The sequence below is a fragment of the Pochonia chlamydosporia genome, chromosome 2 (genome assembly GCF_001653235.2).
Source record: "Pochonia chlamydosporia 170 chromosome 2, whole genome shotgun sequence".
Classification (NCBI taxonomy): Eukaryota; Fungi; Ascomycota; class Sordariomycetes; order Hypocreales; family Clavicipitaceae; genus Pochonia; species Pochonia chlamydosporia.
The window spans coordinates 4,061,664-4,089,580 of record NC_035791.1 but is presented as its reverse complement, the minus strand read 5'-3'; the positions used below and the strand labels follow the sequence as shown (position 1 = coordinate 4,089,580).

Sequence of the window (27,917 nt, the reverse complement as noted above, 5' to 3'; positions counted from 1 at the left end):
ATTTGCGCGGTCAGACTCAGCGCACGCTGTGCGACTTCAGCCTCAGCAACCACTAGTGGAAGCTTCGACATGGCCCTGATAGAGTACGCACTCTCGCCATGGGCGATCCCGGCAGTTCTGGGCCTGGTATTGTTCTCGTATCTATTCGACTACTTTGTGACGAATGGAAACCTGCGTGGGATTCCTGCGCCGTTTGGTGCGCAGTTTTCGAACTTTTGGTTATTGGGCGTTTGCCGACGTGGAAATCGATACAAAACTGTGGATGAATACCACACCAAGCTTGGACAAGTCATTCGCATTCAGCCGAATCATGTCAGTATCGCGGATGATGAGGCCATCCAGACAATTTACGGTCACGGCAATGGCTTTTTGAAAGCGTAAGTAACCTGACAACCCCCTTGGCACATATCAATGTCAACACGGCAGATCATGGCACTGACAGTCAAAATTAGCGAGTTTTATGACGCCTTTGTCTCTATTCGCCGTGGCCTATTCAACACACGGGATAGACATGAACACTCCAGGAAGAGAAAGATGGTTTCTCATACCTTCTCGACAAAGTCGGTTGTTCAGTTCGAGCCGTACATCCACGAAAACCTTGCCTTGTTCGTAAAGCAGCTTGACAAGCTGATTGAGCAAAGCCCACACAAAACGAAGGACGGCAAGTCAGAGGCGCATCTCGACTCGTTGCTGTGGTTCAATTTTCTCGCCTTTGACGTTATCGGCGATTTAGCCTTTGGCGCGCCATTCGGAATGCTGGAGAAAGGCGCAGATGTTGCCGAGATTCGATCATCCCCGGATAGCCCGCCAGAGTACGCTCCTGCAATTGAGATTCTCAATCGAAGAGGAGAGGTGAGCGCAACACTGGGCTGCTACCCGCAGCTGAAGCCCTATGCATCCATGCTCCCTGATCCATTTTTCAGCAAGGGCCTGGAAGCAGTGCAGAATCTCGCAGGTATTGCCATCGCTCGAGTCAAGAGCCGAGTCGAAAATCCCCCAGACGTGGAGCGCAAGGACCTGCTTGCTCGGTTGATGGAGGGCAAAGACGATAAAGGCGAGCCTCTCTGCCGTGAAGAGCTGACTGCCGAGGCTCTCACCCAGTTGATTGCTGGAAGCGACACGACGTCCAATTCATCATGTGCCCTCATGAACTACCTAGTCCGTAACCCGCGTGTGTTGAAGAAACTCCAGGCGGAACTTGACGCTGCAATTCCTGAAAATGTCGATGTTCCCACGTATGATATGGTTCGTGACCTGCAGTACCTAGGCTGGGTTATCGATGAAGCACTGCGTCACCACTGCACATCTGGCATCGGACTGCCGCGCCAGATCCCACTGGACTCTCCTGGAATTACTATCCGTGGCCACTACTTTCCCCCTGGTACTGTTCTCAGCGTACCTACATATACGATTCACCACTCGACGGAGATTTGGGGAGATGATGCGGAGGAATACAAGCCCGAGAGATGGGAGAACGTCACGGCCAGGCAAAAGAATGCATTCATCCCCTTTAGCCACGGACCAAGATCCTGTGTTGGACGGAACGTGGCAGAGATGGAGATGAAGCTTATTGCTGCTACTTGGGCGAGACGGTATGCGGTTACGCTTCGTCAGGGACCTATGGAAACTAGGGAAGGGTTTCTGCGGAAGCCTTTGGGCTTGGATGTCGGCCTGTCATACAGGTAGTGTACGAATATGTTGAAATACGAAAAAGGCAGTTGGATATATGCTTCAGGAGGGCGCCGCTACGTAGGTTGGTGTAGCGAAGCTTAGGTGTAGCAAGGCTGATTTTTAGAATATATACACACCAAAGCCATGTTTGGAATACCACACCTTCATACAATCTCATCTCTATGCTCTCTCCACTGCCCAAGCCTACTCATCAGGTCCGTCTAAAGCCTCATTAGATGCAGAAATCCACCTCGTCTTCAAATCAGGCTCCTTCTCAAACGTCTTGTCAAACGGCCACATCGGCCTCCGAATCCTATGGTGCCCCAACCTCTCCAGATCCTGGTCAACACCCCCAGGTGTCAAAGCCAACATCCACCCCTTGGACATGTCGTAGAGCTCCGGCTCCAAGTACCCAATCTTCACGATAACAACATCCGCCTCCCGCGGCTTAAGATTCAGCTCCGTAAAGTCGCGTTCCTTGTGATACGGCTTCCGCAACTTTGTCAGAATGGCAAACACACAGCCAACCTGCAGGACGACCTCCGTCACAGCATCCCGATCACCATGCTTGATGGAGTGGACTTTGCCGGTCATCGTGATGGGCGGTGCGTGAATGTTGTCGACCTCTGCGCCCGCAGTTACCGTGACGGTCGCGCCGATACCTGCCTTCACAGCCGTGGCGATGGCTTCTGGTCCCGGGACACTGGCGTATATGACTGTGTAGCCTGAATCAGGGGCCTTGAACTCGGGACGCTTGAGGAGCTGTGTCAATCCCCAGGTTACGTCGCCTGAGCCACCGGCCGTAGGGTTATCGCCAGAGTCAGAAATGAAGTATGGTCTTTGCTCGGGGGGTGATTTAACAGCTGCATCGAGACACTCTGCGTAGGAGCCGGTGGGTGCTACGAATTTGAAATCAGCGTGCGCATCCCAGAACAAGTTTGCTAGTCGTTCTGCTCCCTTGGCGATCGTGTCTTTGTCCCACCCTGTGACCATGATGATGGCTCGGTTTCGAGGCTCGTCTGCCCAGGCGTAGCCCACCCATATTGCTGCGTCGATGATGCCGTCCATTGCTTCGACGTCTGGAACAGCGGCGTATATATGCTTTGCTGGCTCGATACGCGTGGAAGTTTGCTCTCCTGGTAGTAAGATGGGGATGGGAATCCAGGCTTTCAGCGGTCTTGTGCCGGGTGGTTTCGACGTCAACACGTCAATTAGGTTTCGGCACGCCCGCTCCTTTGTGTCCAGGGCATCTTCATGGGGCGCCATTCGATAACAAGTAATCAGGTCACACATGTGAGCTAGTTCCCTGGAAACATTGCCATGAAGATCCATCGATGCCGAGACAATGACATCGGGGCCAATGACATGGCGAATTCGTCGCAGCAGCTCTGCTTCAATGTCATCCATCCCCTCTACAACCATTGCGCCGTGGATGTCAAACCACAGCCCGTCTATTTTGCCCTGCGAAACAATGCCCTGGAGCCGGGTCAAGATCTCGGCTGTTAACGTTTCGAATCCATCGCGGGTTACTACTCCTCCTGGGAGGGCGTGTCCTATCAGCGCACCCTTCCACTCTGCATCTCGACCAACTGGCTGGTCATCGTGGAGGAAGTGGTACCGCTGGATAATCTCGTCGCCTCTTTTGGGGTGAAATGCGGGGGCTAGAGTGCGTGATGGAGTGAAGGTTGATGTCTCGCAGGCGAGGCCGGCGACTGCAATGATGGGGCGTCGAGCCATGGTTGCAGCTGAATTAAGCTTACGCTTACGCGACTAGAGTGATGGCCTTGTGTTGGATGTTTCACTTGAGAGGCTGCGGTGGCATGAGAGGCTGTGTGTTGGCCATACTCGTCTTATACCGATATGTGTGGTTTGACGATGAAGAGCATGGGGTCAAACAATGACAAACGGATATTCGAGAAATTGCCCGACGGATGTCGCGTGTGGGGGAAATGAAATGAAGTGACATGCAAATGCAACCGGGCAGGAAGTCTGCGCGGGGTCAAAGTCCAAGTCTTGTGCCAAAAATACCCGTCATCACAACGCATTTCCATACAATCATCATGTCAACCACCAAAAAACTCCATGGACTCGTTTTGGGAACCATTCAACCGCACCACTACCACCCAGACAATCACAAGTCACTCTCCGCAGTCTCCACATCCCACATCCTCTCCAAGTCCCGTTCTCGGCGCCGCGCCGGGTGGCTTTCCCACGCCTCCTGCAAGCCTCCCTACAAGCGCTGCGGATCATCGCCTTCACAAGACCCAACAGCCGTGGGGGGGTTATAAGAGTCTCATAGAGCTTGACCGTTCTGTGAGGAGAAGGTGAGATACTAGCCAGTCCTGGCTGAACGCCAGACTGTCTCTTGGCCCCGCGCTTCACTAGTCCTCGTGGTTTCAATTATCCGCCTTGCCGAGTTGCCGTTGATGGAAGGTCGTATTTGCCATGTCGTCGTGGGAGCTTGCTAGATAACCCCCCATCATGTCCCCCATTCTTAGTCAGTTTGGCTTAATGGAAGACGCCGAAGGCGGAATATGAAGCTCTGACGGTGCCGATTTCCGAGTGTAACTTGGCTTTATCTTTTGTCAGACATAATTAGACGACGCGCTTTGCTTCTACACCTGCATCGGACAGTTGTCTTGGGTTGCAGAAAACCGCATCACGATATTCCAGGAATAGGTTGATCTCGAAATGTTGCATTCAACACCTTCAGGGACGTGGCTCCCCTCGTGGGTTCCAGAGTCGACATCTACCTTGTCTGTCTTACTCATGCTCTGCTCTGTGGCTCAGTCTACCACTGGTGGTTACGACGGATCTATGCTCAACGGCCTGAATATCCTGCCTTCTTATACCGAGTACTTCAATCTCACCTCTGCGACACAGGGACTCAACACGGCCTCAGTCTTTATCGGAGGTTTCTTTGGCCCCATGGTGGGAGGTATAATGTCTGACAGGCTGGGCCGACGACCAACGCTCTTCTGGGCATCTATTATCGCCATCGTTGGCATAATTCTGCAGGCAGCCGCCCAGAATATTGCCATGTTCGTAGTGGCTCGCATTATTCTCGGATTTGGAACTGGAATTAGCAATGTCGCTGCGCCAGTGTATCTAAGTGAGACTTTCCCAAGCCGCTGGCGTGCTTGGGGCGTTGGTGTATGTCCTTTCGCTCACCGTTTGAATAGCATACAACTGACTATATGAAACAGCTATTGAACAACTTTTACTACATTGGCGCTCTGATTGCTGCTGGCATCACACTCGGCACTGGCAAATGGGAGTCCACATGGGCATGGCGCTGCCCATCTTTGCTGCAAGGCGTCTTCTCCCTCATTTGCATTGTCATCTTACCATTTGTCCCCGAATCGCCCCGATGGCTAATTCGCCAGGATCGATACGAAGATGCCCGCCTTGTTGTTGCGCAGACCAATGCCGATGGTAATCTAACCGACCCGGTTGTCATGACCGTCTACAAGGAGATTGTTGACACTTTGGACTGGGAGAAGAAGGAGGGCCGAACGATGAGCCCAAAGGAAATCGTAAAGAACCCTGTGGCGAGGAAGAGAGTTCTGATCGGTGGCTCGGCTGGACCATTTTCATGCATCGCCGGTAACATTATTGCGTCGTACTATCTTGGGAATGAGCTCGACACAGCTGGTGTAAAAAGCTCCGACGATCAACTTAAGGCTGTGAGTTACCGTTTCTGGCCAAGATATCCCCGAAAATCGTGGCTAATGTGATGTAGAATGTTGTTCTGAATGTATGGTGTCTTGCTTGCTGTTTGGTAGGCACACAGCTCGCTGCCTCATGGGGACGTAAATCTACTGCCCTCCTCTCTCAAGGGCTCCTGATTGTCTGTCTATTCATCATCGGCGGTCTTTCAAAGCTCTACGCCGATGACCCCGACGGGGCGTCCAACAGCCTTATCTACGGCGACGTGGCGGTCATGTTTCTGTTCCAGGGCTTTTACTCCATTGCGTGGACGCCCCTGCTTACACTCTACCCACCAGAAGTGATGGATTATCCTACCCGAGCGAACGGTGTTGCGTTTTCGCAGTTCACTCTCAACGGTCTTGCGTGAGTATCTTGGACGTTCGAAACCCTATTCCCCCCTTTGGCTAACATCGTGTAGAATGCTGCTCGTCTTCGTCATGCCAATTGGGATTGAAAATATTGGCTGGAAGATGTACATGATTAACGGATCGTGGGACATTGTCACATTTGCCCTCATTGTGAGTCATACACTGTCCGCTTGGTGGTCACGAATGTATACTAATCTGGCTTAGGCTGTGTTTTGGGTCGAAACAAAGGGCAAAACTCTGGAAGAGATTGATGCGCTCTTCGAAGGTAAAAAGCGTTCGAATGTGCCAAATGTGGAGGATGTGAGGAAGGGGCGGGAGACGGTTGATGTGGTTCAAATTGAGAAGCAGCTGCAGCACCAGGCAGAGTAAGCAACAAGTATAAGTCTTTATGGCCTTGGTGCACAATGCAATGCGGAAGTGTTGAGAAGGAGTCGTTGTGTGCAATGAAAATTTGGTATTGAGTGAAGTCCTAGCTCCGGCTTTGGAACACAGTCACAAAAATAGTTCAATCTGATGGCTTTTCATGAGAGCGAAGGATGCATGCCGTGTGACATTTGCGTAAAGCCACGCTGCATGGGACATTGGCTGTATTAGATGCTTACATGCCTGGCATCTCGTTACATTGTAAATAATAGGCTCAGAACCCCATTCAAGCTGTTATACACTGAGCTTATACAGATGCCCGGTCGGTGATGTTTGAGCCTCGTTGCGATCGGCCGATCATACGATTGAATGGCATTCACTGTTTTCTAACAAGGCTGCAAAGACTTCGGGATGGTGTTATTCCACAAACGCCCCGGCAGTCAATAAATGGTCTTTCTCGTATCACCGTAGGGTGAGAGTCGTCCGTTTTCAACCGTCTTGGCTGTCAAACTCTCAAAAATAAAACATAAATATTAGTAATGCTCTGTCCCCGGTGTGGGAAGAATTTGAGACAAGGCAGCCGTATTCTTCTCTTGGCGTAAACACCGAGACGTTCTTGGCCATCCGGGGCTCGGGGATAACAAAACTTGTTGATTTCCAGGCCATAGATTAATTCAGCTTCCCGCTTCAACAACATCCAATTACACCAGAGAGTCGTGTGCCACATCACGAAATGACTTGGTCTTGGGACGGCCAAGCGTTCACAATCTCGATCCGGAGCCAAATCCAAAGGGAAGTGGCGTACGACCGTGATGGGCCGCCGAGAACAGAAAGTTGGCCAAGATCTCGGCAATGGGGAGGCCAAGCCATGTGGACAAATAAGCTTAAGGCATTTAAGCTTATACCATCAGGCAGCAGAATTCTTGACTCTGTTTTGTCTTGGAAACAGTTCGATGTGCCGCCGTTCTCATCGCATGTGGGCCATTTGTACTTGGCGTTTTGGAGACTGACGCTTGGCATTCATCATCAAGACATGGAGCTTGGAGATGCCAAATTGACTGGCGTGAGTCGTGTTCTCGTCGCCGAATATGGATTCAGTAGATTCGATGACCTAATAAGTGGCTTTTGTTCGACTTGGACTTATGTCTATCTCTCTGTTGCGACTCACAAGATTGGGCTTCAATGTCTGCGCCTCCAGGTATCGCATGCTTTTTCACATATAACTAAGCAAACACAAAAGAGGAGGTGTATCATCGTTTCGACAATGATTGTACGCGTCAGTGGCTAGTTCTTGGCTGATCGTCCTTGCATCATTATGCCGCTCACAGTGTGATGACCTGAATGCCTCTCAACCTCTATCCTTTCCGGCAACTCTTGGCGGTTATCACCACAATGAATTCAGTTTACCATGCTGATGCCGAGACCTAAGTTTATCCACTTGGTGTTTCTATCTCCACATGGAAACAGCCATTGGAACAGTTTCATTATGTTGAACGGGATGAATGCAACGGGGAAATATCACTCTTGGCAGATACGTCTTGCCTCTTACCCGCCGAACGACTCCAGTTTCTCCGCAAACCCCAAGCTTGCAAGTATTTAGTAGTATAAAGCCAAGTAGATAATTGGGACGTAACCCCAGATTCTTGAAACTGTCCAAAATTCCAACTCTGTAACTTGGCACACTCTGTCGACTGGGCCGCCAAGTATCAGGACCCCTCGCTGTTGTTGATTTATGACTTGCTACAGCGTCGTTAACATCCATACTTTGTTTCGCGTTCTCGCATTGATACGAAGTTACCGAAACCCAAGATGCCAGCTCCAAGAACAGATATTGAGTCTCCCAACGAGGAAGAAAAGTCGGCATTCCGGCGCAATTCCAGCAATGGCGATGACTCTGACAACTTCACCAATGAGCGCAAGCCTTCTACGGCTGCCCTTCTTCGGAATCCTCTCGTTGGAATGACCAGAGATCAACTTCTTGCCGATGTTGATGCATTTGTTGAAGAAAAAGGTCTGACTGACAATCGAGACGACTTTCGAAAGGGTGCGTTGATCGCACAGGTTATGAACACCAAAGATGGCTTCGAACATATTGATATCCTCAACGAGGAAGAGAAAAGCATACTAAGACGGGAAGTCACTAATAGATGGAGTCAACCGTTCATGCTTTACTTTCTCTGCACTCTCTGCGCTGGTTCGGCCATTGTCCAGGGAATGGATCAAACAGCCGTTAATGGCGCTCAGGTACGAAACCGTCTACAGGCTGGTTCGTTATTCCCTGTTTGTGGACGTAGCTTACAATTGTACAGGAATTCTATTACGAAGAGTTTAATCTGAGAGACCCTTTGCTACAAGGTCTAATGAATGGCGCTCCGTACCTCTGCTCCGCTCTCATCGGGTGCTGGACGAATCCAATTCTGAACAAAATTGGCGGTCGACGATTCACCATCTTCATCTCGTGCTTCATGTCTGTAGTCACCGGCATTTGGATGGCAGTGGCTGATTCGTAAGTCCCATTATCCAAGATACTCAACATGTGGCTAACAATTCAAGTTTCGGCAACCTGCTCGCCGCTCGATTTATGCTTGGGTTCGCCGTTGGCGCAAAGTCTAGCACTACACCCGTGTATTCTGCTGAGTCCACGCCGAAAACTATCCGAGGAGCTCTCACCATGATGTGGCAGATGTGGACAGCATTCGGAATCTGCCTTGGATTCGTCGTGTCAGTTGCCTTCCAACATACCGACTTCTTGGGAGAACACTCGCAATGGCGGTGGATGCTTGGTTCTACGTCTATTCCGCCTCTTATTGTCATGCTTCAAGTATATTTTTGCCCGGAAAGTCCGAGATGGTATATGGAGAAAGGGAAATATGACAAGGCGCTTAGATCGATGCTTCGTCTGCGACATCATCCCGTACAGGCGACTCGCGATATGTACTATGCGTACAAGCTTTTAGAGATTGAAAGAAAAGAAAGACAGGGTAGAAATCTGTTTAAAGAGTTTTTTACTGTTAGAAGAAATCGCCGTGCTGCTCAAAGCGCATGGTTTACCATGGTATGTACATCTGGCTTCATATTCAGATTCTTCGGGAGACTGACATCTATGCTGCTAGTTTATGCAACAATTCTGTGGAGGTGAGTCGCTAAAGTGTGTGCTCAACTATGAGACTTGGCTAACTTAACCTCGTAGTCAACGTCATCGCCTATTACTCTACCAGTATATTCCAAAATGCCGGGTACGATCGCTCTCAAGCTCTGCTGGCGTCTATGGGTGGTGGCCTGATCAACTGGATCTTTGCCATTCCCGCAATTTACACAATCGACACTTTCGGACGTCGAAACCTATTGCTAACCACTTTCCCACTAATGGCGTTGTGTCTTTTATTCACCGGATTCTCATTCTTCATCCCCGGTCGCGCCCAGCTGGCATGCGTCACGACGGGACTCTACCTGTTCATGGTTGTATATTCCCCAGGCGAAGGTCCCGTACCGTTTACATATAGTGCTGAAGCATTCCCTCTCCACATTCGTGATATTGGCATGTCTTCTAGTACAGCAATCACATGGGGCTTCAACTTCATCATCAGCTTCAGCTGGCCGGCTCTTGTGGAGGCTTACGGGAACACCGGGGCGTTCTGCTGGTATGCGGCGTGGAACTTGTTCGGCTGGGTCTTCTGCTACTTCTTCCTACCGGAGACGAAGAACCTTACTTTGGAGGAGCTGGATAGCGTGTTCAGCATGAAGAATAGAGAGCACGGTGGGTACTATCTCAGGAAGTTACCGTGGTATCTCAACAAGCATGTTCTTCGGCAGGATGTTGCTTCTTTCCCGCCGCTGTATCAGTTTGCAGAGGACCAGGCGCCCCCAAATGACAAAACTGAGCCGATTGCGCAACATAAAGAAGTTCCTTCTGGGGCGCATTCGACTTAAGGCTCTTGGTGGAAGGTTGGAAATGGAATGCAAGGTAATATGGGCTACGTGGGTGGGAATAAAGGCGAAATTAGATGCGAATCATCCAATTGTGGCTGTTTGCATGATAGTGCGATGAAAGGGTATTCGCGACACTATTGTAGAGCAGCCTTTTCCAAGAATAGTGCTTGCGAGGTTGTAGCTATAGATGTACAGGAAGATGTCAATCCATATGATTACCTAGTTCGTTGCATCATTCCCGCCATGTCGGTCGAAGCAGTGCGTTGTACTTGTATCATTCTTGAATAGCTGTTTCTATTCTTATGAAATATTTCGCAGTAGGAAAGGAGCCTTGGTCATGAACCTCCCCTGTCGTATAGCCTGTTTGAACATTCCCTTCACAACACCGCTCGTCAACTTATTGTTATATCTCAATCCTCCATTGACTCGTCCGAGTCATCATCCTCCGCATTCTCGGTGAACCCAGCCGACCCGGAACCACTAGCGACAAAATCGTCGTCCTCGAAATACGAGAAGACGGGAACGAAACCAGCCTCATCGTCTTCATCCTCTTCAGGACCCGAGGCATCTGGATCATGGCCATACCGCGCATGGTCTGTCTCGTCCTCCTTCTTCTTGGTAATCTTATCGCGCATCTTGGAGTATCGAAAGCGTCTCAATCGATACGCCAACACAACATCCTCCTCCACAGCATCCTGATAGCTCGACTTTGTCTCTCGATTTGTCGACAGGTCCGCAGATACTTCAATCCCAGTTCCAGGCGGACCGATCCCCGCACCGCCTTTCAGCCCTAGATTGCGAGATTTGCCAGCCTTTCGAGTCACCGTGCTGGCAATGGCAACACCCACAATCATGTACACAGCGGCCGTGAAAAAGGACCGTCCGACATATTCTGATACTTTGTGGGCACGGAGGGCTCTGTCTGCGTATTCGTCGGATGGGCTGAAATGTTGTGCTCTGACTCTCGTTGCTTCGATGCTGTCTTCTGAACCTCTTGACCACTCTGCCCCGACATTGGGCGCGCCTCCAATTATCGCAGCGAGGGCTGACGACGCTTCAAAGTTGATACCGAATCCATTTGATATGGCTTCGGTTAAACTCTTGCTAACCTGTTCTCGCTCCTTAATAATGAGGGATGGGTCAATCAGTTCCACCGTATTCCTATTCAATACATCAATGGTATTGTTGGGTGTTGTCAAGATGCTTCCTAGAGGTAGGTCTTCCGGACAGAGCGACTCTTGTGGAACGATCCAATATTTCTTGGCCTTGTTTTTGAAAGGCATTGTTTGACTTTGTGGCTTTGTTGACCGCGGGAACTAGTCGTTTACGCCGTTCAGATGGCGGCTGCCTTCCTGATCGACGCTGTGTTTGTAAAATATTCTTTAGTGGGTGTTGTGTAGTATCCAAGTCAAACAATCATTTGGGACAGATACAAGCAAGAATAAACTTGGCTCGTGAGACTGGAGGATTCAAGGCAACTTGTCAGCTGCCTGGGTAGAGTAAGCCGTCTCTTGTCTGGCACTGCAGTCAGCCTAAGGGTTCGAGACAATTTGCAAAGTGAAGCAGGACGCGGTACTGAATACCTTTTCATCGATGACGTGTCATGCTCTCTTCAGTTTCCTGCATGACATGAGCTGACCACAGCATTTCTCTCGTTCCGCAGATGATGTTTGAACACAAGCTGACTCCTCCTGGCTGTGGCCAGGCGGATCCTTGCTGCAAGTAAGATGTCAACTGATCAGACTAGTGATTGGCTAATTCCCCCGCCTCACGATCATCAGCTGTAGGCAAAAGTCGCGATGAGGCTTGCCTTGACGAGTCTCACGTTATCACTCAGTTTTTCGTCACTCGTTGGCAATTTCTTCGTCCTCCATCCGGCGCATCTCGGTCGCCAAGCTGTCGAAAATGCAGCCTTCCAAAGAACTATCTGAGTTTCTCTGGGCTAACAGCCTGAAACCCGACGACACGAAGGAGGACAGAGGCGCTGCGATTCACTTGGCCATCTCACAAAAGTCATCAAACCTCGCAAAGGAGCTCCTCAAATTATACCCTGAAGATTGCATCAGTGTCAAAGACTACAGGGGCAGGAAAAAGGGTCGCTTGCCACTCCATAACGCCGCGCAGCTGGGGATGCGAAGTCTCGTGGTTGAGCTTCTCGACAAAGGCGCTGATATCAATGCCATAACAGCCACTCGCTGGGGATGGTCGGCTCTCATGCTTGCGGTTGAGGCTGGACAGAGGGAAGTTGTTGCCATTTTGTTGCAGCGCGGTGCAGATCTTGAAGCTCAAACCAGAGACGACGTCAAGTCAGATAACCGAAAGCGATGGACTGCCCTCCATCTCGCCGCAGCTGAACTCAAATCCCCGAATATCATTTTGCAACTGCTTCATAAAGGGGCAAACTGCAATGCCAAAACCCTCGATGGAGACACAGCATTGCACCTTGCTGTCAGATTCCAGTGTCTGACGGCCGCTGGTCTACTGCTGTTGCATGGAGCATCATCCCGTGCCAAGAATAACCTGGGCATATCGCCGGAAGACATTATGATTAAGTTTCAAAAGGAGGATCGCCACAAGTTCCAACACATGTTGAAGTGTAACACGGCAGAGGCTAAGCCTCAGTTCCTGTCTTGCATCGATGGCGATTTAGTCAACCCGAACTTGCCCAAGGCCATGCACAAAGCTGCTGAGAAAGGCATGGCAGGGGCCTTGATTTACCTATTACACATGGATCATCGTCTAGTTCTGGCCAAGAATGAAAGTGGATGGCAACCGCTGCATACTGCGACGAAATTTGGATCGACTGAAGCTGCCCGAACCCTCCTTAAGCATGGCGCGGATGTCAATTGCCTGACAAAAGGGAAATGGACCCCTGTCATGCTGGCATCCAAGTATAATCATGTTGAAGTCCTCAAAGTTCTATTGTTGTATAAACCCAACACTATGCTGCAGAGTAGCGATGGCTACGATGCTGCGACATTGGCTAGTCGGCATGGTGACACTTTGGTCAACCTGCTGCCAACCTTTCGACATGTTCCCAGAGATATGGTCCCCCGGGCCGAAAAGAATAGCCAAAAGAATAGCCCTGAATCATCGACTAGTACGCTGCATGTTCCGAAGCGGCCTGGCCCGAGTAGAGATCCTTCGCCAGCGAGAAGTGACAGTTCTGAGCTGGAAGGTGATTCATATTTCCTACATCCGATTGCGGTTTGTTTGTTCTTAGCTGGCTAATATGCGTGAATAGGGGAACTTTACGCTTTAAGCGATGCGACAACAGCTACTTCTTCAGATTCATCACCAAAAAAGTTGGTTCCTCCCTTACTTGTACTTTACATAATGACTTACACTCTTGACAGCTCGGGAACCATAGAGAAGCTCTTCCAAGATTTAGAGCGAACTTGGTACGAAAGAATCCAATGGAGTCCCGAAGACGACAACAACAAGAGCAGTCCCGAGTGGTCTGGTCCCGTGAAAATCGCGATTCTTGACACCGGCATCGACCTGGCACATGAGGACTTTCGACTTCCACCGCGGCGACATACTAAAATCGGGCAGCGTGTTGCCAGTAAGTTGACCGAGCGGCCACAAAGAGACAGGATCAAAGCATGCAGGAACTTCATTGGTGGCCCTGGTGAAGAGGAGGACGTACAAGATACAGTTGGCCATGGAACACACATTGCTGGTATAATTCTAGCAATTGCTCCCAGGGCAGAGTTGTATATCGCAAAGACAAGTTCCAGCGAAAGCCTCAGCACATCAGCACACAGCGATTCTAAGAGTGAGAGAACAAGAAGAAAGGGTCGAAGGCCAGTCGAGGAGGCATTACAGTGGGCGATAGACCAAGGCGTCGATATCATCAACCTCTCTTTAGGATTTTCATATGAAAGCTCCTACGACCTAACTCAAGCACTGGAGGATGCAAACCACAAAGGAATAATAGTCTTTGCCGCCGCAGCCAACCACGGCAACCGAGAAGCCATCTCATGGCCCGCTCGAGACCGTGACCTGGCCATATGCGTCACATCCGGCGACGAGCAAAACACCCTTTCGCGGTTTGCGCCAAGCGGTAACAGAGACTTACCCGTCTTTATAACCCACGGCGAAGACGTGTGTAGTCAATGGCCAACAAATCTCGGCGGAGGATATCGCAAAATGAGCGGGACGTCGGTTTCCACCCCCGTTGCTGTCGGCATGGCGGCCATGGTCCTTGCGTTTCTGAATACGACGAATCACTGGTCACCGGGACAGAAGCGAGAATGGCTGGATCGATCCAAGGAGCGCAGACTGCGGAGTACGCGGGGAATGGGGCGGCTGTTGGAGCAAATCTGTCGAGATCGAAATGGTCTCAAGGTTCTTTCTCCGAAGCTGATGTGGGAGGAGAACCCGAATGCGAATCCTTTGCAGATTCTTAGTGCAATATCGCAGGCTTTCCGGCTGCCTGGATGAGGAGCTGGGTGTAGAGTATTTCACTGCGTTGACGGGAACTCGCCTTCGTGTATCAAAAAGATCTATAACACTCGAGGTTATGCGATCTGGAAATCCCACTTCGTCTTGCAGGGAAAGTTTCCCAATCGGCCACTCAACGATCACCCACAACACAAACTCGGCCACAACGATCTACTAGTACGTACTGTGGGGGGTCAAAATTACTCACACTGGTAAAGGTATCGCATATCGTTGTGTGCTACGATATATCGCGATATGTGGTGTATACTTGGATGTGGGCAAATACTTTTCACCACAGGCTGTAATTCTATCCAACTGTTCATGCCAAGATATAATCTTCATGATTCATTGGATGGATTCGTAGACCTCAACCTGTCAATGGGAATAGGTCCGAAGTCGCACGCGACTCTACCCCTTCTTCGGCCATATCACTTTACATCTCAAATGGCTCCCTCCCGACGACTCCGCTTCCATACCATGCGCCTGATCAATTGCAGGCTGTCAATATACCCTAGTGCCTGTCAGCTCAATATTTAATGTAATACACCCAAGAAGGAAGCGCGATTGCCTGGATGTTGACTCCCCACGCGGCTGGTGGGTGTGGCCGCTTCTTGGGTACGAAATCCATGTCCGGCTAAAAGATGATGACGGACATTACGATGGTGGTGTTACTATTATGCAAGCAAAGTATATCTCATTTAAACTCTTTGTGTCACCGTCCTCACGTTGCCTCGTGCGTCTTGAACACAATTACCAACGCTTCTGCAAGCACGCTTAGGATTCACTTTAAATTATTGGCTCTGCATTCTGCATTTGGATAATTTATGGACGAAGCGGTGTCTCATAATGCCCTCGAAAATGGCCAGACTACCAGTGGCTTGTATATTAACGAGGGTGACGGTGATGACGACCATCCGGGCGGACGGAGTGGTGTCGTTGACGGGCTGGATCTGCCATCTGTCTCTGACTTCAAATCCCTACCAAAATCCCCCTTAAATTGGCTCGGCAGAGGTTTGTTAAAATACAAAAGCCTTTTAAAACCGTTGACATTAGCTAACGTGCCAATTATATCTGAAAAGTTGTCAGTCGTATGAACAATAAACTCCAATCAACTACCATCGGCTTCCGCTCGAGACGAACCGGATACACCGAAGCACCCCGTCAACCGCCCAGTGAAGAGAATTTAGGCGCATCAAACCATGACACCTGGTATAATGCAACGACTGATGTCGTGTATGGCATCTTGGTCTCATCACGGGTGAACCTCCTCTTGGTGTTTGTCCCCATAGGTTTGGCTTGTTACTTTGTGGAAGCAGGTTCATTGACCATATTTATCTTGAACGGAATCGCCATTATTCCACTTTCGGCAATACTGACAGATGCCACTGAGCGCATCGCTGCTCACTCAGGTGACACATTGGGGGCTTTGCTGAATATCACCCTTGGTAATCTAGTGGAGTTGATTCTCTTGTAAGCGCCTCGACCCCCTGAAAATGAGAAATTTAAGCTAATGAATTGGATTATAGAATGTAGGTTCGGAGAAATGTGACCGCATCTAGTTTGTCTGCAACTAACTGGAAATAGAGTTGCCCTGGCCGAAAATCACGTCCGTGTTGTTCAGGCTTCGCTTCTAGGATCCATTCTCGTCAATTTGCTTCTAATTCTTGGATCGGCACTCCTAGCAGCAAGCGCTGGCGGATCAATTCCACTGTATAACACGACAGAAGCACAACTTTTAGCGTGCTTGCTGTTCGTTTCCGTATTTACCTTTATCATGCCTGTAAGTTGCCCTCATTCGCCTCCTTTCATTAAAACGTGGCTGAATACTAATACCACATAGAGTGCCTTTGACAGAGCCTTTGATCATGCAGAGGAAACAGCAAGTATTGTCTTGAAGATGACTCGAATATCTTCGCTTCTCGTTCTTGGCATATACGTGATTTACCTCATCCACGAGGTCAGAACCAACAAGGGTCCATTCAAAGACGACTATTATCGCGTGACGTTCAATGGCGAAAGAGGCCAGCAGGATGACCTTCATTCCGAACTTGGTAGGACTGGGAATGTAACACCATTTGTGCTACCTCCTCGTACGATTCGATTTGCAGATGAGAATGCAGCCCTGTCGGCGGACAACGGCGTCACAAGAGACGCGAATAGGTTCGAACTCGGCTCACTCACCTCTGATGCCGATAGTGACGACGACGAAGGTCCTGACGCTCGTCGCCCTCGAGGACTACGACGCAGTTTCGAAACCGACACAACACGTTCTGTGCCAAACTCACATCTTCCACTGATGCACGCCAGCCGGCATGGTCGTTCCATCTCATGGGCTTCAAGCGGACGGCAAATCAGCCGCGAGTCATCAATGAGCAGAGATCAGCGAATTTTCGCAAGATCCGGCCTGACATCATTACAACTTCTGAGGGATAACCGACATATTAGCGACTACGAACTCAATGGGTCGCATGCCCCTGTAGGGTCGATTGTCGAAATTGTAATATCAGTGATCATGCTAGCCCTTTCGTCGATCCTGATGTCGATGAATGCCGAACTTCTTGTCACTTCTATCGACGATGTAACGCAGCAGAGCGGGTTGTCACATACATTCATTGGTCTCATTATTCTGCCTATTGTGGGCAACATCTCAGAGTACGTCACAGTGGTGACTGTTGCGATTGCGAATAAGCTGGACCTCGCAATTGCTGTTGCTGTTGGCTCGTCCATTCAAATCGCCCTCTGCTTGGCACCGCTGATTGTGATCGCTGGCTGGGTATTACAAGTCGAGTTTTCCTTGACTTTTAATATCTTCGAGATGACCGTTTTGGTTGGCACGGTGCTGTTGGTGAATCTGTTGATATTGAATAGTAACAGTAGCACATTGAAGACTAGTGGCTTGAAGGGTGCTTTGATGTGTGCTTGCTATGGTATCATAGGGTAAGAGACATGAGATTCGCGTTGATAACTATCGGGCGTGTTGCTGACTGGCGTCTAGACTTGCGGCGTTTTTCGCTCCAGAAAGAGTTTAAGGGTGTACATGTTATTGCCAAGCAACTCTGGACTGAGTAAAGATACGATTACCAGATCGACACATTACGTATGTGGACCAAGAAATTACATTGAGTCACAAACTCATCCTTTCTCAGCTTACAATTTAAACAATGCAAGTGAAAGCCGCCGGTGAACTTCTTTATTTGGCCTCACTTGGCATCCGCAAATCATGAATGTCGCGCATGGTGTATTGGCGATGATATGTACACTACCTAGGTAGTCATAGAAATTGTAAAAACTCCCGAGGGAGCTAAGAGAGTTATGCTCGACTGGCCCTTCCTCCATACCTGCCCAGGCCCCTGCTCGTTTGGATGGATCGTCCACAGCATACTTCTTTCCGATAAGGATGGCAGCGAGCCGTAGTGTATTTGTTTCCCCTAAGTGTTATGTCCCCCATGTCAGGAGATAGGATATTGTATATTCATCGAAAGTCGTACTGAGAAACCGTGTTCTTTGGCACCATATTTGAAGCTAGTCCAGCTTGCAACACCAGACGCTTGAACTAACGGACTCGAGCTTCGCAAGGTTCAGTTGAGAGCTTGAAATATCCAAAAGCCCACTCGTCACGTAGTATGTATGCCAAAGGCGCCGACGGAAGAGCGTGGGGTTAGAGGGTTTTTGTGCCTGCCTGCTCCTAGCAAGCTGCGACGTCGGCAACTTAGTGCTAGGTCGGTGTGCATCTTCGTCGTCATTCCCATAACAAATATTTGATGGTAAAAAGGCTGGAGAGTTGTCCGAATTTCTGGACGGATCGAGCTAGTGGTCGTCGTTTGCCGATTGTACCAGTTGACACGTATTTTGTCATCCATCTGTAGGCTTTGTCCCAGTGATAAAAGCCCTACCCTCAAATTAGCTGAAAACTTTCTCTGTTGCCATAATCTTAACACTCACGTGTATGTGTAAACATGAATTCTGTTGGTTTTCAGCTCATTTCTGACCATGGCAAACAAAACCTGTGCTTCTTCATTTGTCCATCCTCCCATGCGGGTAAACAAGGCAAGACTATATGACTCGAGGGCCATGTCGAGAAATTGCAGTCGGAACCAACGACCAAGTTCTTTCAAAGCAGGGTCTTTGGGCCATGTCCCGAGCGGTACGATCTTTTGGGTATACGCAACGTCGGCAAAACCAGCATCTTTCAACATATTTGGTAAATGTGGTGCGATATCAAAGCCAAGTGGTGCGGCAAGTCGCCTGAATTCCGTGAGCCATCTGTATGTAGCCGTATCTTCAGTCAATGAGCCGTCATCGCAGAAAAAGTCGGCACGCCCTTCCGATATTTCGACCTTGCCACCTGGTTTGACATGTCTGAAGCATTGCGCGATGAGCGCCGGCCAATCTCTAATTGCGCCTGCGAGAGTCCTTGCGTGAATGAAGTCGAAGTGGTTCAAAGGGAATGTCCACTCCAAAGTGGCGTCGTCTATTTCGAACTGGACATTTGGGGGAACCCTAGTCATTGTCAGTATTTTCTTTCATTTGTGTTCGGGCGTACTACACAATTAGTACGCACCACTCCACTTGAATGGGACTCAGATCCGTTCCTATAACTTCTGCTGACGGATACAGATCCCCCATCTCTATCGCCTAGCAAAATACTTCATGTCAGTAGGATGGTAGGTTATGAACTCTCCCGTCCCCTCATTTTTCGTAGTCCTTGATAGAAGGGTCAAGTCGCAGCACACATACCCACATGCCTGTTCCTGTCCCGATGTCCAGAATTTCATGGGGTTGGTCAAGCTTTGTTATACAGAGCTCTCCGTCCAGCGTTAATCTGAAAACGTGGTGTGTCATGTCCAGTCGGTCTTGCTCCATCTCGTCATTGGGGAGGAGATATTGCCCGGCTCGATAGGCGTGATATCGCCGGCCATTTTCGTAAGTATATTCGAAGATTGAGGATCGCAAACTCGTAGTTTCTGATTCCGCCTCTGAATAGTTGGAATATGAATCACTTGCTGCATCGTCGGACTATTCGAGCGTAACCATTAGCGACAAGTTCCCAGCCACTGCCACGGTAAGGCAAAGCCAACATCCATTAGGTTGAAACGAGGGAAGACGACATCACAAATACAAGTATTGCTAATTTGGGGGAACAAAAGCGCACGTACTTCGGCCTCTACTTGTATCGGCACATGAGCATCGGAGGTATGCGACGCAGAAAGACCGCCACTCTTAGAGTTGTCAGTCATTTTCGCTCGTCAAATTGGCTGTTAGTGGATATGCTATCTGTCAGCCTCGAGCCAGCATACAGACGAGTAGCCTCGAGGAGTCCAGCAGAAGCACATCTGGCACAGGGCCGAAGAATAGGGAGCAGGATCGTGGTCGAGTGAAGTAGCCCAGACTCAGGCTTTTGAGCGAGCCGACGCAGACCTGGGGCTAAGGGATCGGTTTAGAGTTGAGATAACCGGATGGAGAGAGCACGCCACAGAAACTGGGGTCAGCTGGGACGTGTTATTGATGAAGGAGGGATGAACCAGTACGACGTAGAGCAACAGTCTGTCTGTGGTCGCTTATTAGTCCAGTAGTCCTCGATGGAGACAATAGGTGACAAACAGCCCTGGTCCGCATGTAGGGACTAGGTGGTAATATTGGGGGCTTTGGTGAGTCTAGAAGCGAGAGTCCATCCACAATAAATGCTCCTGCTGGTCCTCCGCGCTGAGCTTGGCGAAAGATGGTTGAGGGAGATGGTATGTGTTTGTTGTTTTAGCCTGAGCGGACGGACTTGGGTTTCGCGATCATCAATCACAAAGTTTGAGAAAAGGAACTTGCTCCCTTGAGTAGCACCAGATCAGATCAACACACGTGCGTGGCTGTGAAGGTTTATCAATGGAAGGAGCGAACGGGTGGATGTGACTTATGGGAACGGATGGCCGGAGATGAACCAGCCGAGTCGAAAGGAAGCGACATCCGGCCACAAGGTGGACTGGCTGGACAGACTCTCACTGAACACCAAACCTTGAATGTATCGAGCATCGATTGATCCTGTTTGGTGGGACCAAGTCCAAATACATTGTATCGTTGCCTCAACGTTGTCACTAGCCGTGCAATGAGCTGAACTCTGTGGCCAAACATGAAGCTAACTCACACCATGGATGGAATGATTCGTCCCCGAAAAAGCTCGCCGTATTTCTCGAAGCCTTCTTCTCCCTGTGGTTCGCCGACTACCATGGATTTGGGAACTCTGTACTCCGTGAAACCTACAGGCACCCAGGTGTATGTACCCCAGAAGTTTCGAAAGTGGCTGAGACATGTCAGTAGACACCACTGTCTACCTAGGTATGTTCAGTTTTCACCTCAATTACAGACCAATGCCTCCCTGGAATCTCACAGAGAAGCCTCATGAATTCTTCGAGGCCAATACTTTGTGGGTTCCGGCTAACATTGACCACGCGCATCGCCTGCATTTCTTCAACGGCTCAGCCATCCGGCACCAACTTTGACCTGCAAGCTGGTCGACATGGAGCCACTAGCAACTGGTCCCAAAGCCTTGTCCTGGGGACTTGCGGGTCTGAATACCACGTTCGGAATGCTGTTTGGCGGAAAACTACCGGGGTTTGGCTTGTACCCTGTTTGGGAATAACTCGATTAGTCTTTGGCACCGACGTGTCGTCATAATGGAGGTGTAGGGGCTAGCAATAGCGCAAACATTGGCTTGCTGACGCCTTCTAGTTCGAAGCCAAACGTCTTGAATTAAAACTGAATGCTCAAGTCGTTTACCGCCAATATATCAGACCACCTATATCCAGGGGAACCGACTTAACACGATGGAAAGCAATACGCAGTTAACCTATTAAGGGAAGTCTCATGCAGAGCAGCAGCACTGTTCGATGGAGAAGTTGGGTATTGTGGTAGTAGGAGTTGATGTCAATGCCAGCTTATTGTTCAGCAACACCATTTCCAACAAACCAACCTACAAGGGTGCTGGAAGACTGTGAATTGGGGCTGCACATCCATGCTGTTCCAGTCACTAGTTGTTCCACAGGCTGACCTGACAGCCAAGGGTTGATGAAGTCTAGACAACTGCCCAAACTGCCCCTCAGATAATGGCGACCGAAACGCAGCCATTTCATGAATATTGGCTATTGGTACGATTGGTACTATTGCTTGGCCTCGGTACAGGATAAAGAGAAGAATAAACGGGTCAAAGTCAAGCCATGTTCACCGGGGAGGAAATCACCGAATGACCCGGTTCCATTTGTCAAGCTGCCATGGCTGCAGCCAGTCTCGTACCAGACATCAAAGTGACGAACCCTTTGATCTGCAAACCCCATCATCACTTCCATCCAAGACCATGGTCCCGGATTCTGAAGCGGAAACTCCCATGGCGTAGGCGACAAACAACGTACAATGTTCAACTGGCCGGCAAACTTGTTGCTGATTGCCTCGGCGGCGGTCGCTTATGCCCTCATTATTTTGCTATGGCGATTGTTTCTTTCCCCTTTGGCCAAATTTCCCGGACCTAAATGGGCAGCAGTGTCGCTCTGGGCCGAGTTTTACTATGATGTGGTTTGTCGTGGCACCTTTGTCTGGCGCATCGAGGATATGCACCGGCAATATGGTAAGTTGGGTGGTGCATAGAGGGAGTTGATATGTGAAGCAGGCTTGCCTGTTTCATTTTGAGCATATACACACACCATTTTGGTGTTGTGATTACTATTTTGGGACGACCAACGGCATATTTGACCAAATGCGACATGCTAATCATTCTCACCCAATAGGCCCTTGTGTGCGCATCAACCCATACGAAATCCACATCAATGACCCCGAATTCTACGACGAGCTCTACGTCCATACCAAAAAGTTGGACAAATACAAATGGTGGACAAACCTTGCTGGGGCTGATGGCAGCAGCTTTTCCACCATCCCTCACGAGCTGCATCGCCTTCGTCGGGGAGCACTCAACCCCTTCTTCTCTGCCCGATCTGTCAGCAAACTCGAGCCTTTAATCAGATCGAAAGTAGACAAATTATCTTCCCGATTGAGCGCCTTGGCAAAGTCCGGAGAGGTTGTCCGACTTGATGTTGCCTTCATGGCCTTGACCATGGATATCATTTGTGACTATAGCTTTGCCCTCGATCCCAAATATCTCGACGAAGCAGATTTCAAGCTGGAGTGGAAGCAGACAATCATTAGCGCATTTGAGGGCGGCGCACTTGGGCGACAGTTCCCATGGATGTTGCCGTTGATGAAGCGGCTTCCAATCTCATTCGTGACCGCGTTGAACCCTCCTCTGGGTTTCTTGCTGCGGTGGCAAGCAGGTGTAGAAGAACGTGTAAAGCCCATCCTAGATCGAAAAGACGACATATCGCTATCGGGTGATAAAGAAGCGTCCACCAGAACTATCTTCCATACTTTGCGAGATAGCGACTTACCTGAGAGGGAAAAGACTCTCCAAAGACTGTGTGACGAGGGCCAAATTCTCACTGGCGCTGGATCTGAAACAACTGCGCAAACGCTGGCTCGTCTATTCTTCTACCTACGACAGAAGCCAAGCATCCTCACGAAGCTACGGGAGGAATTACAGCGAGCCATTCCTGATTCTGCTTCTGTTCCATCATGGGTTGAGTTGCAACAGCTCCCGTATTTGGTACACCCTGCTCCTTATTGCTAACAGTACTGACATCAAGTAACTAATCGTTGGACGCAGACTGCTGTTATCAAAGAAGCCCTTCGACTTTCCTATGGAGTTACTACCCGGTTGCCTCGTGTTGCTCGCCAGGACATCAGATATAAGGAGTACACAATACCCGCTGGCGTAAGTACAGGCAACGTCCAATCAAGGTATAAATAACGAATCATGCTAACCAGGTGATCCGGGAGCAGACTCCAATCTCACAGACGCCGTATTTTATTTTGATGCATCCCTCCGTGTTCCCTGAGCCACAAGAATTTCGACCAGAGCGGTGGCTTGAATCCGGCGAAAAGGACAGCAGGTTAGATAGATATCTTGTCAACTTTGGCAAAGGCAGCCGGCAATGCTTGGGAATCAAGTAAGTTCGAAGTGCTTCAAATATCCGATCCCAGTCGTTTTCCACTATGAGTCACTCTCGTATATCTCTTATTCGTTCAGTGTATTATCACCGTAACACATGTTGAGGGGTGGAACCTGGTTCTGTCTGCTCAAATTCAGCTCTCGGAAACTCCGCTGACCACCTCCGCAGCCTCGCGCATGCGGAGATTTACCTCACCACAGCAACTCTTGTCCGCCAGTTCGATTGGGATCTTTACGAAACGACACTCGACGACATTGTTTGCAAGCGAGACTTTTTCGTTGCAGTGGCTAGCTTGGATAGCAAAGGCGTCCGGGCTACAATGTCTATGAGAAATGACAATAATACATGATGTGATGAACGACCACGATTACACGTATGATACGTACACAATCAAGAGACCGACAGATTTAAGACTCTTTTGCCCGCACTGTTACTGAAGGGCGCCGATGCGAATGTCCGCAGTCGTGATGAAAGCTAGCGACATGCTTTGGCGTTCGGCTTATAAATCAAGCTTCACTTACAGCAGACGGGTAATTCATCACGCCGATATTGTTCTGTATCGCTATCGCAGCTGGTAAATCTTGGAATATAAATATACCCATTTGCTAAAATGAAGACGATCATGTCACGGCTCGGTAGCCCAATAAACTTGCCAACCTAAAGTATCACCACAATGTCATCATCCAACAAGCCTCATGTGTCCCTCATCGGGTTGGGCAACATGGGCCTCGCCATCGCAAACTGCCTAATAAAGTCCGGATGCAAACTCACAGTCTGGAACCGTTCCGCCTCAAAAGCAGCTTCGCTAGTCGCTCAGGGCGTAACCGTGGCCGCGACGCCCGCTGAGTGTGTCGCCAGCAGCCCAACAATAGTTATTTGTCTATTGTCGTATGATGTTACGCAACAAACGTTAGACGAGGTGATTGATCTCTCTGGCAAGACGATCATCAACCTCACCAACGGTACTCCACAGCAAGCTGTCAAGGTTGCGACTCTTGTTCAGCAACGGGGTGCAGAATCCTACATCCACGGTGCGATCATGGTCCCTCCAATCCTCTTGGGCCAGCCGTCATCGGTGACTCTCATTTCCGGACCGAAAACCGCGTATGAATCACAGAAAGAACTTCTGTCTTCCATCGGGACCACCAGGCACGTATCGGACGACATTGCAAAGGCATCGCTTCTTGACAACGCCCTTCTGTCCATTATGGGTGGCGTGTTCGAAGGCTGGGTTCAAGCTCTAGCTATTGTGGGCAAGGCTGGAGAAGACGAAGTTGACTTTGCAGCCCTGGCGAGCCCCTTTGTGAAGTCTATGGCTGACTGGCTGCCTCGCATTGCGGGTCATGTTCGTGAGAAGCAGTATGTTGGGGGTTCGCCGTTGACGATGCAGTTGGAGGCGTTGGAGAATATCTCGGAAACGAGCCGCGAGCTTGGGGTGGGTGTGTTGTTGGGTAGTATGAGGGAGGTGATGAGCGAGGCTGTAAAGAAGGGAAAGGGAGGAGAGAGTATTGCTGGGTTGGTGCCAATGTTGACTGAGTTGGATAAGAAATGGTAGATGATGATGTTGGGTGTGAGTTTGTACCTCTTGCATGCGATTTGCAATTCAGGATACCAGAAGCAAGGTCACATGAAACCTAGCTGAGCTGAGCTTAACGGAGCGCCCCATTCTTTTTCTCTCAGTGAATAAGATTTCTTTGTCAGTAGCTGTTTATTATTTCGTCTGGTGTGTGTGTGCATACTGATACGTATTTCATCCCACATAGATTCACGGCCTCACCAACTTGCCCTTCGATTGTACTCTCCGATATTAATGCACACTGCATGTAGTAACACCGAAACAACTTACAATTAATCTGCGTACATCTGCTACATTATTTAATGATTAAATCACCAGAGACAATGACAATGCGTTGTCATATTTGCCAGTTTCACCAAACGGTGCACATGTTCAACAATGTGCACCTGCTCAGGCATCATCCATTCAACATTCACAGCTTCACCGTGCCTCTGATTTCAGTCTCTTCAACACGCCGCCCACAAAATGAGACTCTCATCTTATACCAACGCAAAATCGCGCCATTTGAAGATTCGTTATCATGAGAGAATGCTGTGCCAAGACATCAACACCTCATCACGGCCGCCGAAATACATAAAAGTCTCGCCCATCTCGCACAGAACGGCATCAATCCCGCCGTGCGAGGTCTCACCGCATACAAACCATGCAAGAATATTGCATCCTGGCAAAATGGAGAAGCAAGATTACGAAGATGACCTGCGTCCCTTGGCCGATTTGACCAGCGCTGCACGCGAACGGCTAAATTATCTGGACGGGCAAGGGTCAAGAAGATTATCACGACACTCTGTTCTCGAAAGAGCACTATACTATGGGCGGCCGGATCATGAGCCGGTTATATCATCTCCTTTGAGGCAACCGAGCTGGGATCAAGAAACCGTACCAACACCGTCAGACTCGCCAGCCCTATCGACAAGCTATGACGACCGACCGCTTCTCGACCGAGGCTTTGATGACGAACCTTTGGTACTGCATCCTCCTGGTTTGGAGAGAGTATCGCCTGAGATATGGGCGAGTTGGTATGTCCACGGAAGAGATGAGTCAACGTCGATGGCAAGCGTGCCAGAGAGGTCACGATCGCCATTACAGATGCTTTCCGAGACGTCAGAGCCAGATTTCACGAATACTTCATTTCCTTTCTTTTCACCACAGGAGCCGATCGGTTCGCACGCACGAAGTGCCAGCATTGCAACATCTGGGCTAGACTTGCCGCCTTTGAATGTCACGACGGATTTGCCACGGCCTATTTCACCATCGCCTATTACGTTTGATCTCTCCAGTTCGTGGAGGGCTGATTCGCCAGTATCATATGAACGAGATCGATCCCCAGCCTATAATATACAACGGCCTGGATCACCTGCACCGGGGAGCGGTTCAGAGGATTTCTCGTGGATGCTGAAATACTTGCCGCCGGATTCCAGCACTGGAGGTGGCTCTTAATGCGAGACGAATATATGGCCTGTAAACCCCAGCTCTCCGTTTCTTGTATCGGACTTGAGATTGGTGACGGGAGCGAGGGACAAGGAATTGGAAGTTAGTCTTGAGGCGTCTTGGATTATTGGACTTAGATGGTTCTATTAGACTTTTAGTGCCATTTTAAACGTTCTTCTTCTTTGACTTGCTCGTTCTGGCTGTGGAGACTTGGCTGCGCTTCTCCTAATCTATGCCTTCGCATGACTGTTGTGAACTGCAACTGTCCCAATCTGTCAGTTATCCCTCTTTCCCTCAATCTGTATGGGGTTGAACTGATGAGCCTTACCGTTTGGACGGATTTGCGAGCTGCAGAACAAGTACACAATGAGGTTGTGGCTATAGTGTAAGGGATAATTCCTGAGAGGCCCATGGAGTGTGCCGGTGAATACTGACAGGCAAACCTCTTTTGGTGATGTTTTACATAGAATTTGATGAAAGACGACACTTACATCGCTCCTCCCGACCTATACACGCTCAGCCAAATTCTGGGCTCGGTCGAGTAGACAAAATGCGTGCGTCACCGATGCAGATGCGTGACAAGCAGCACAAAAGGGGGTTATTGCCCAGTCCATCAAACGGGCTGTCGCCAAGGCCAAGCCTCAAGCTCAGGTTCTGGAATATGCAGAAGCTGTCCGACATAAATATGACAAATCGAAACTATCCAAGTCCACCGCATACCGGAAGCTAGTCCCGGGAATAACCCATCTCTCATGCAGCCAGACTCAATCCCGTCCAAAACGACATGTCTCAGCCAATCAAGTTGGCCAAAGTTTGCCCAACAACGATCAGGACGCCACGATCTGTCCGATAACCGAGCTGACACCTTAGATGACCAGTATAAGCGGAAGGAGCTTGAAGTATTGGTCAGCCTAGTTTGCCATCCGACGCCTGTTCATCTGATACCAAGACGGTTCGGCTACAAAACCGAGTTGGAAATCTCACAGTGATGGAGTCAGTCCACCTTGGTCAGTTCTTTCTTCCCTCAACTGTTTCATACAGTTCTAGAATCTCGTTAGTGGCAAACGAGGCACACACAGAGCCCTCTCGACCAGCCGTAAGTGGTAGGTAGGTCGTGTATTTGCCCACAACTTGAGGTACATGCAATTATATTCACCAGATGTCCCTCTTAAAGGCCTTATTTTCTAATAGGAACACCTTCGTGTCTTTTCCCCAAGACAAAACTCTTCATGAACCGTGGTGCCGCACAATACACATGTCAGCTGCTCTCTTTGCCAGCAGCTCTTGCGGTGCCCTCGTCATCGGCCGACATGATTGATCTCCTCGATGCCAAGGGTGGGGTACTGGCTTTCGGAATCTCGTCACCGTTCCATCATTACGATG

The 27,917-nt window shown here is 49.6% G+C and overlaps 11 protein-coding genes across 11 annotated transcripts; 8 read left to right on the top strand and 3 right to left on the bottom strand.

Annotated features, from left to right (window-relative positions):
* Window positions 1–69: 69 nt before the first annotated feature.
* VFPPC_03315 (benzoate 4-monooxygenase) lies at window positions 70–1,686 on the top strand (the record flags this gene model as incomplete). Its single annotated transcript, XM_018282831.1, has 2 exons — window positions 70–377; window positions 453–1,686. 2 exons carry the CDS (start codon window positions 70–72, stop codon window positions 1,684–1,686), a joined length of 1,542 nt encoding a protein of 513 aa, XP_018147461.1.
* Window positions 1,687–1,875: 189 nt separating this feature from the next.
* VFPPC_03314 (microcystin LR degradation protein MlrC) lies at window positions 1,876–3,408 on the bottom strand (the record flags this gene model as incomplete). Its single annotated transcript, XM_018282830.1, has 1 exon — window positions 1,876–3,408. One exon carries the CDS (start codon window positions 3,406–3,408, stop codon window positions 1,876–1,878), a length of 1,533 nt encoding a protein of 510 aa, XP_018147460.1.
* Window positions 3,409–4,362: 954 nt separating this feature from the next.
* VFPPC_03313 (major facilitator superfamily domain, general substrate transporter) lies at window positions 4,363–6,119 on the top strand (the record flags this gene model as incomplete). The annotated part of the gene is made up of 5 exons (XM_022428322.1): window positions 4,363–4,824; window positions 4,878–5,357; window positions 5,414–5,745; window positions 5,801–5,900; window positions 5,955–6,119. The coding sequence occupies 5 exons, from the start codon at window positions 4,363–4,365 to the stop codon at window positions 6,117–6,119; spliced, it is 1,539 nt and encodes a 512-aa protein (XP_022284607.1).
* A 1,803-nt stretch (window positions 6,120–7,922) lies between these two features.
* Window positions 7,923–10,043, top strand: VFPPC_03312 (sugar porter (SP) family MFS transporter; the record flags this gene model as incomplete). Its single annotated transcript, XM_022428321.1, has 5 exons — window positions 7,923–8,357; window positions 8,423–8,619; window positions 8,667–9,168; window positions 9,227–9,248; window positions 9,304–10,043. 5 exons carry the CDS (start codon window positions 7,923–7,925, stop codon window positions 10,041–10,043), a joined length of 1,896 nt encoding a protein of 631 aa, XP_022284606.1.
* Window positions 10,044–10,453: 410 nt separating this feature from the next.
* On the bottom strand, window positions 10,454–11,326 carry VFPPC_03311 (hypothetical protein; the record flags this gene model as incomplete). Its single annotated transcript, XM_018282827.1, has 1 exon — window positions 10,454–11,326. The coding sequence occupies one exon, from the start codon at window positions 11,324–11,326 to the stop codon at window positions 10,454–10,456; it is 873 nt and encodes a 290-aa protein (XP_018147457.1).
* A 622-nt stretch (window positions 11,327–11,948) lies between these two features.
* Window positions 11,949–14,489, top strand: VFPPC_03310 (ankyrin repeat domain-containing protein; the record flags this gene model as incomplete). Its single annotated transcript, XM_022428320.1, has 2 exons — window positions 11,949–13,221; window positions 13,288–14,489. 2 exons carry the CDS (start codon window positions 11,949–11,951, stop codon window positions 14,487–14,489), a joined length of 2,475 nt encoding a protein of 824 aa, XP_022284605.1.
* An 824-nt stretch (window positions 14,490–15,313) lies between these two features.
* On the top strand, window positions 15,314–17,518 carry VFPPC_03309 (vacuolar calcium ion transporter; the record flags this gene model as incomplete). The annotated part of the gene is made up of 5 exons (XM_018282825.1): window positions 15,314–15,500; window positions 15,569–15,959; window positions 16,074–16,269; window positions 16,330–17,426; window positions 17,485–17,518. 5 exons carry the CDS (start codon window positions 15,314–15,316, stop codon window positions 17,516–17,518), a joined length of 1,905 nt encoding a protein of 634 aa, XP_018147455.1.
* An 823-nt stretch (window positions 17,519–18,341) lies between these two features.
* VFPPC_03308 (tam domain methyltransferase) lies at window positions 18,342–19,726 on the bottom strand (the record flags this gene model as incomplete). The annotated part of the gene is made up of 5 exons (XM_018282824.1): window positions 18,342–18,378; window positions 18,432–18,989; window positions 19,051–19,124; window positions 19,227–19,505; window positions 19,646–19,726. 5 exons carry the CDS (start codon window positions 19,724–19,726, stop codon window positions 18,342–18,344), a joined length of 1,029 nt encoding a protein of 342 aa, XP_018147454.1.
* Window positions 19,727–21,884: 2,158 nt separating this feature from the next.
* On the top strand, window positions 21,885–23,879 carry VFPPC_03306 (benzoate 4-monooxygenase cytochrome p450; the record flags this gene model as incomplete). The annotated part of the gene is made up of 5 exons (XM_018282823.1): window positions 21,885–22,095; window positions 22,256–23,124; window positions 23,185–23,292; window positions 23,361–23,527; window positions 23,699–23,879. The coding sequence occupies 5 exons, from the start codon at window positions 21,885–21,887 to the stop codon at window positions 23,877–23,879; spliced, it is 1,536 nt and encodes a 511-aa protein (XP_018147453.1).
* A 324-nt stretch (window positions 23,880–24,203) lies between these two features.
* VFPPC_03305 (oxidoreductase) lies at window positions 24,204–25,085 on the top strand (the record flags this gene model as incomplete). Its single annotated transcript, XM_018282822.1, has 1 exon — window positions 24,204–25,085. The coding sequence occupies one exon, from the start codon at window positions 24,204–24,206 to the stop codon at window positions 25,083–25,085; it is 882 nt and encodes a 293-aa protein (XP_018147452.1).
* A 690-nt stretch (window positions 25,086–25,775) lies between these two features.
* VFPPC_03304 (hypothetical protein) lies at window positions 25,776–26,543 on the top strand (the record flags this gene model as incomplete). The annotated part of the gene is made up of 1 exon (XM_018282821.1): window positions 25,776–26,543. The coding sequence occupies one exon, from the start codon at window positions 25,776–25,778 to the stop codon at window positions 26,541–26,543; it is 768 nt and encodes a 255-aa protein (XP_018147451.1).
* Between the last annotated feature and the right edge of the window lie 1,374 nt (window positions 26,544–27,917).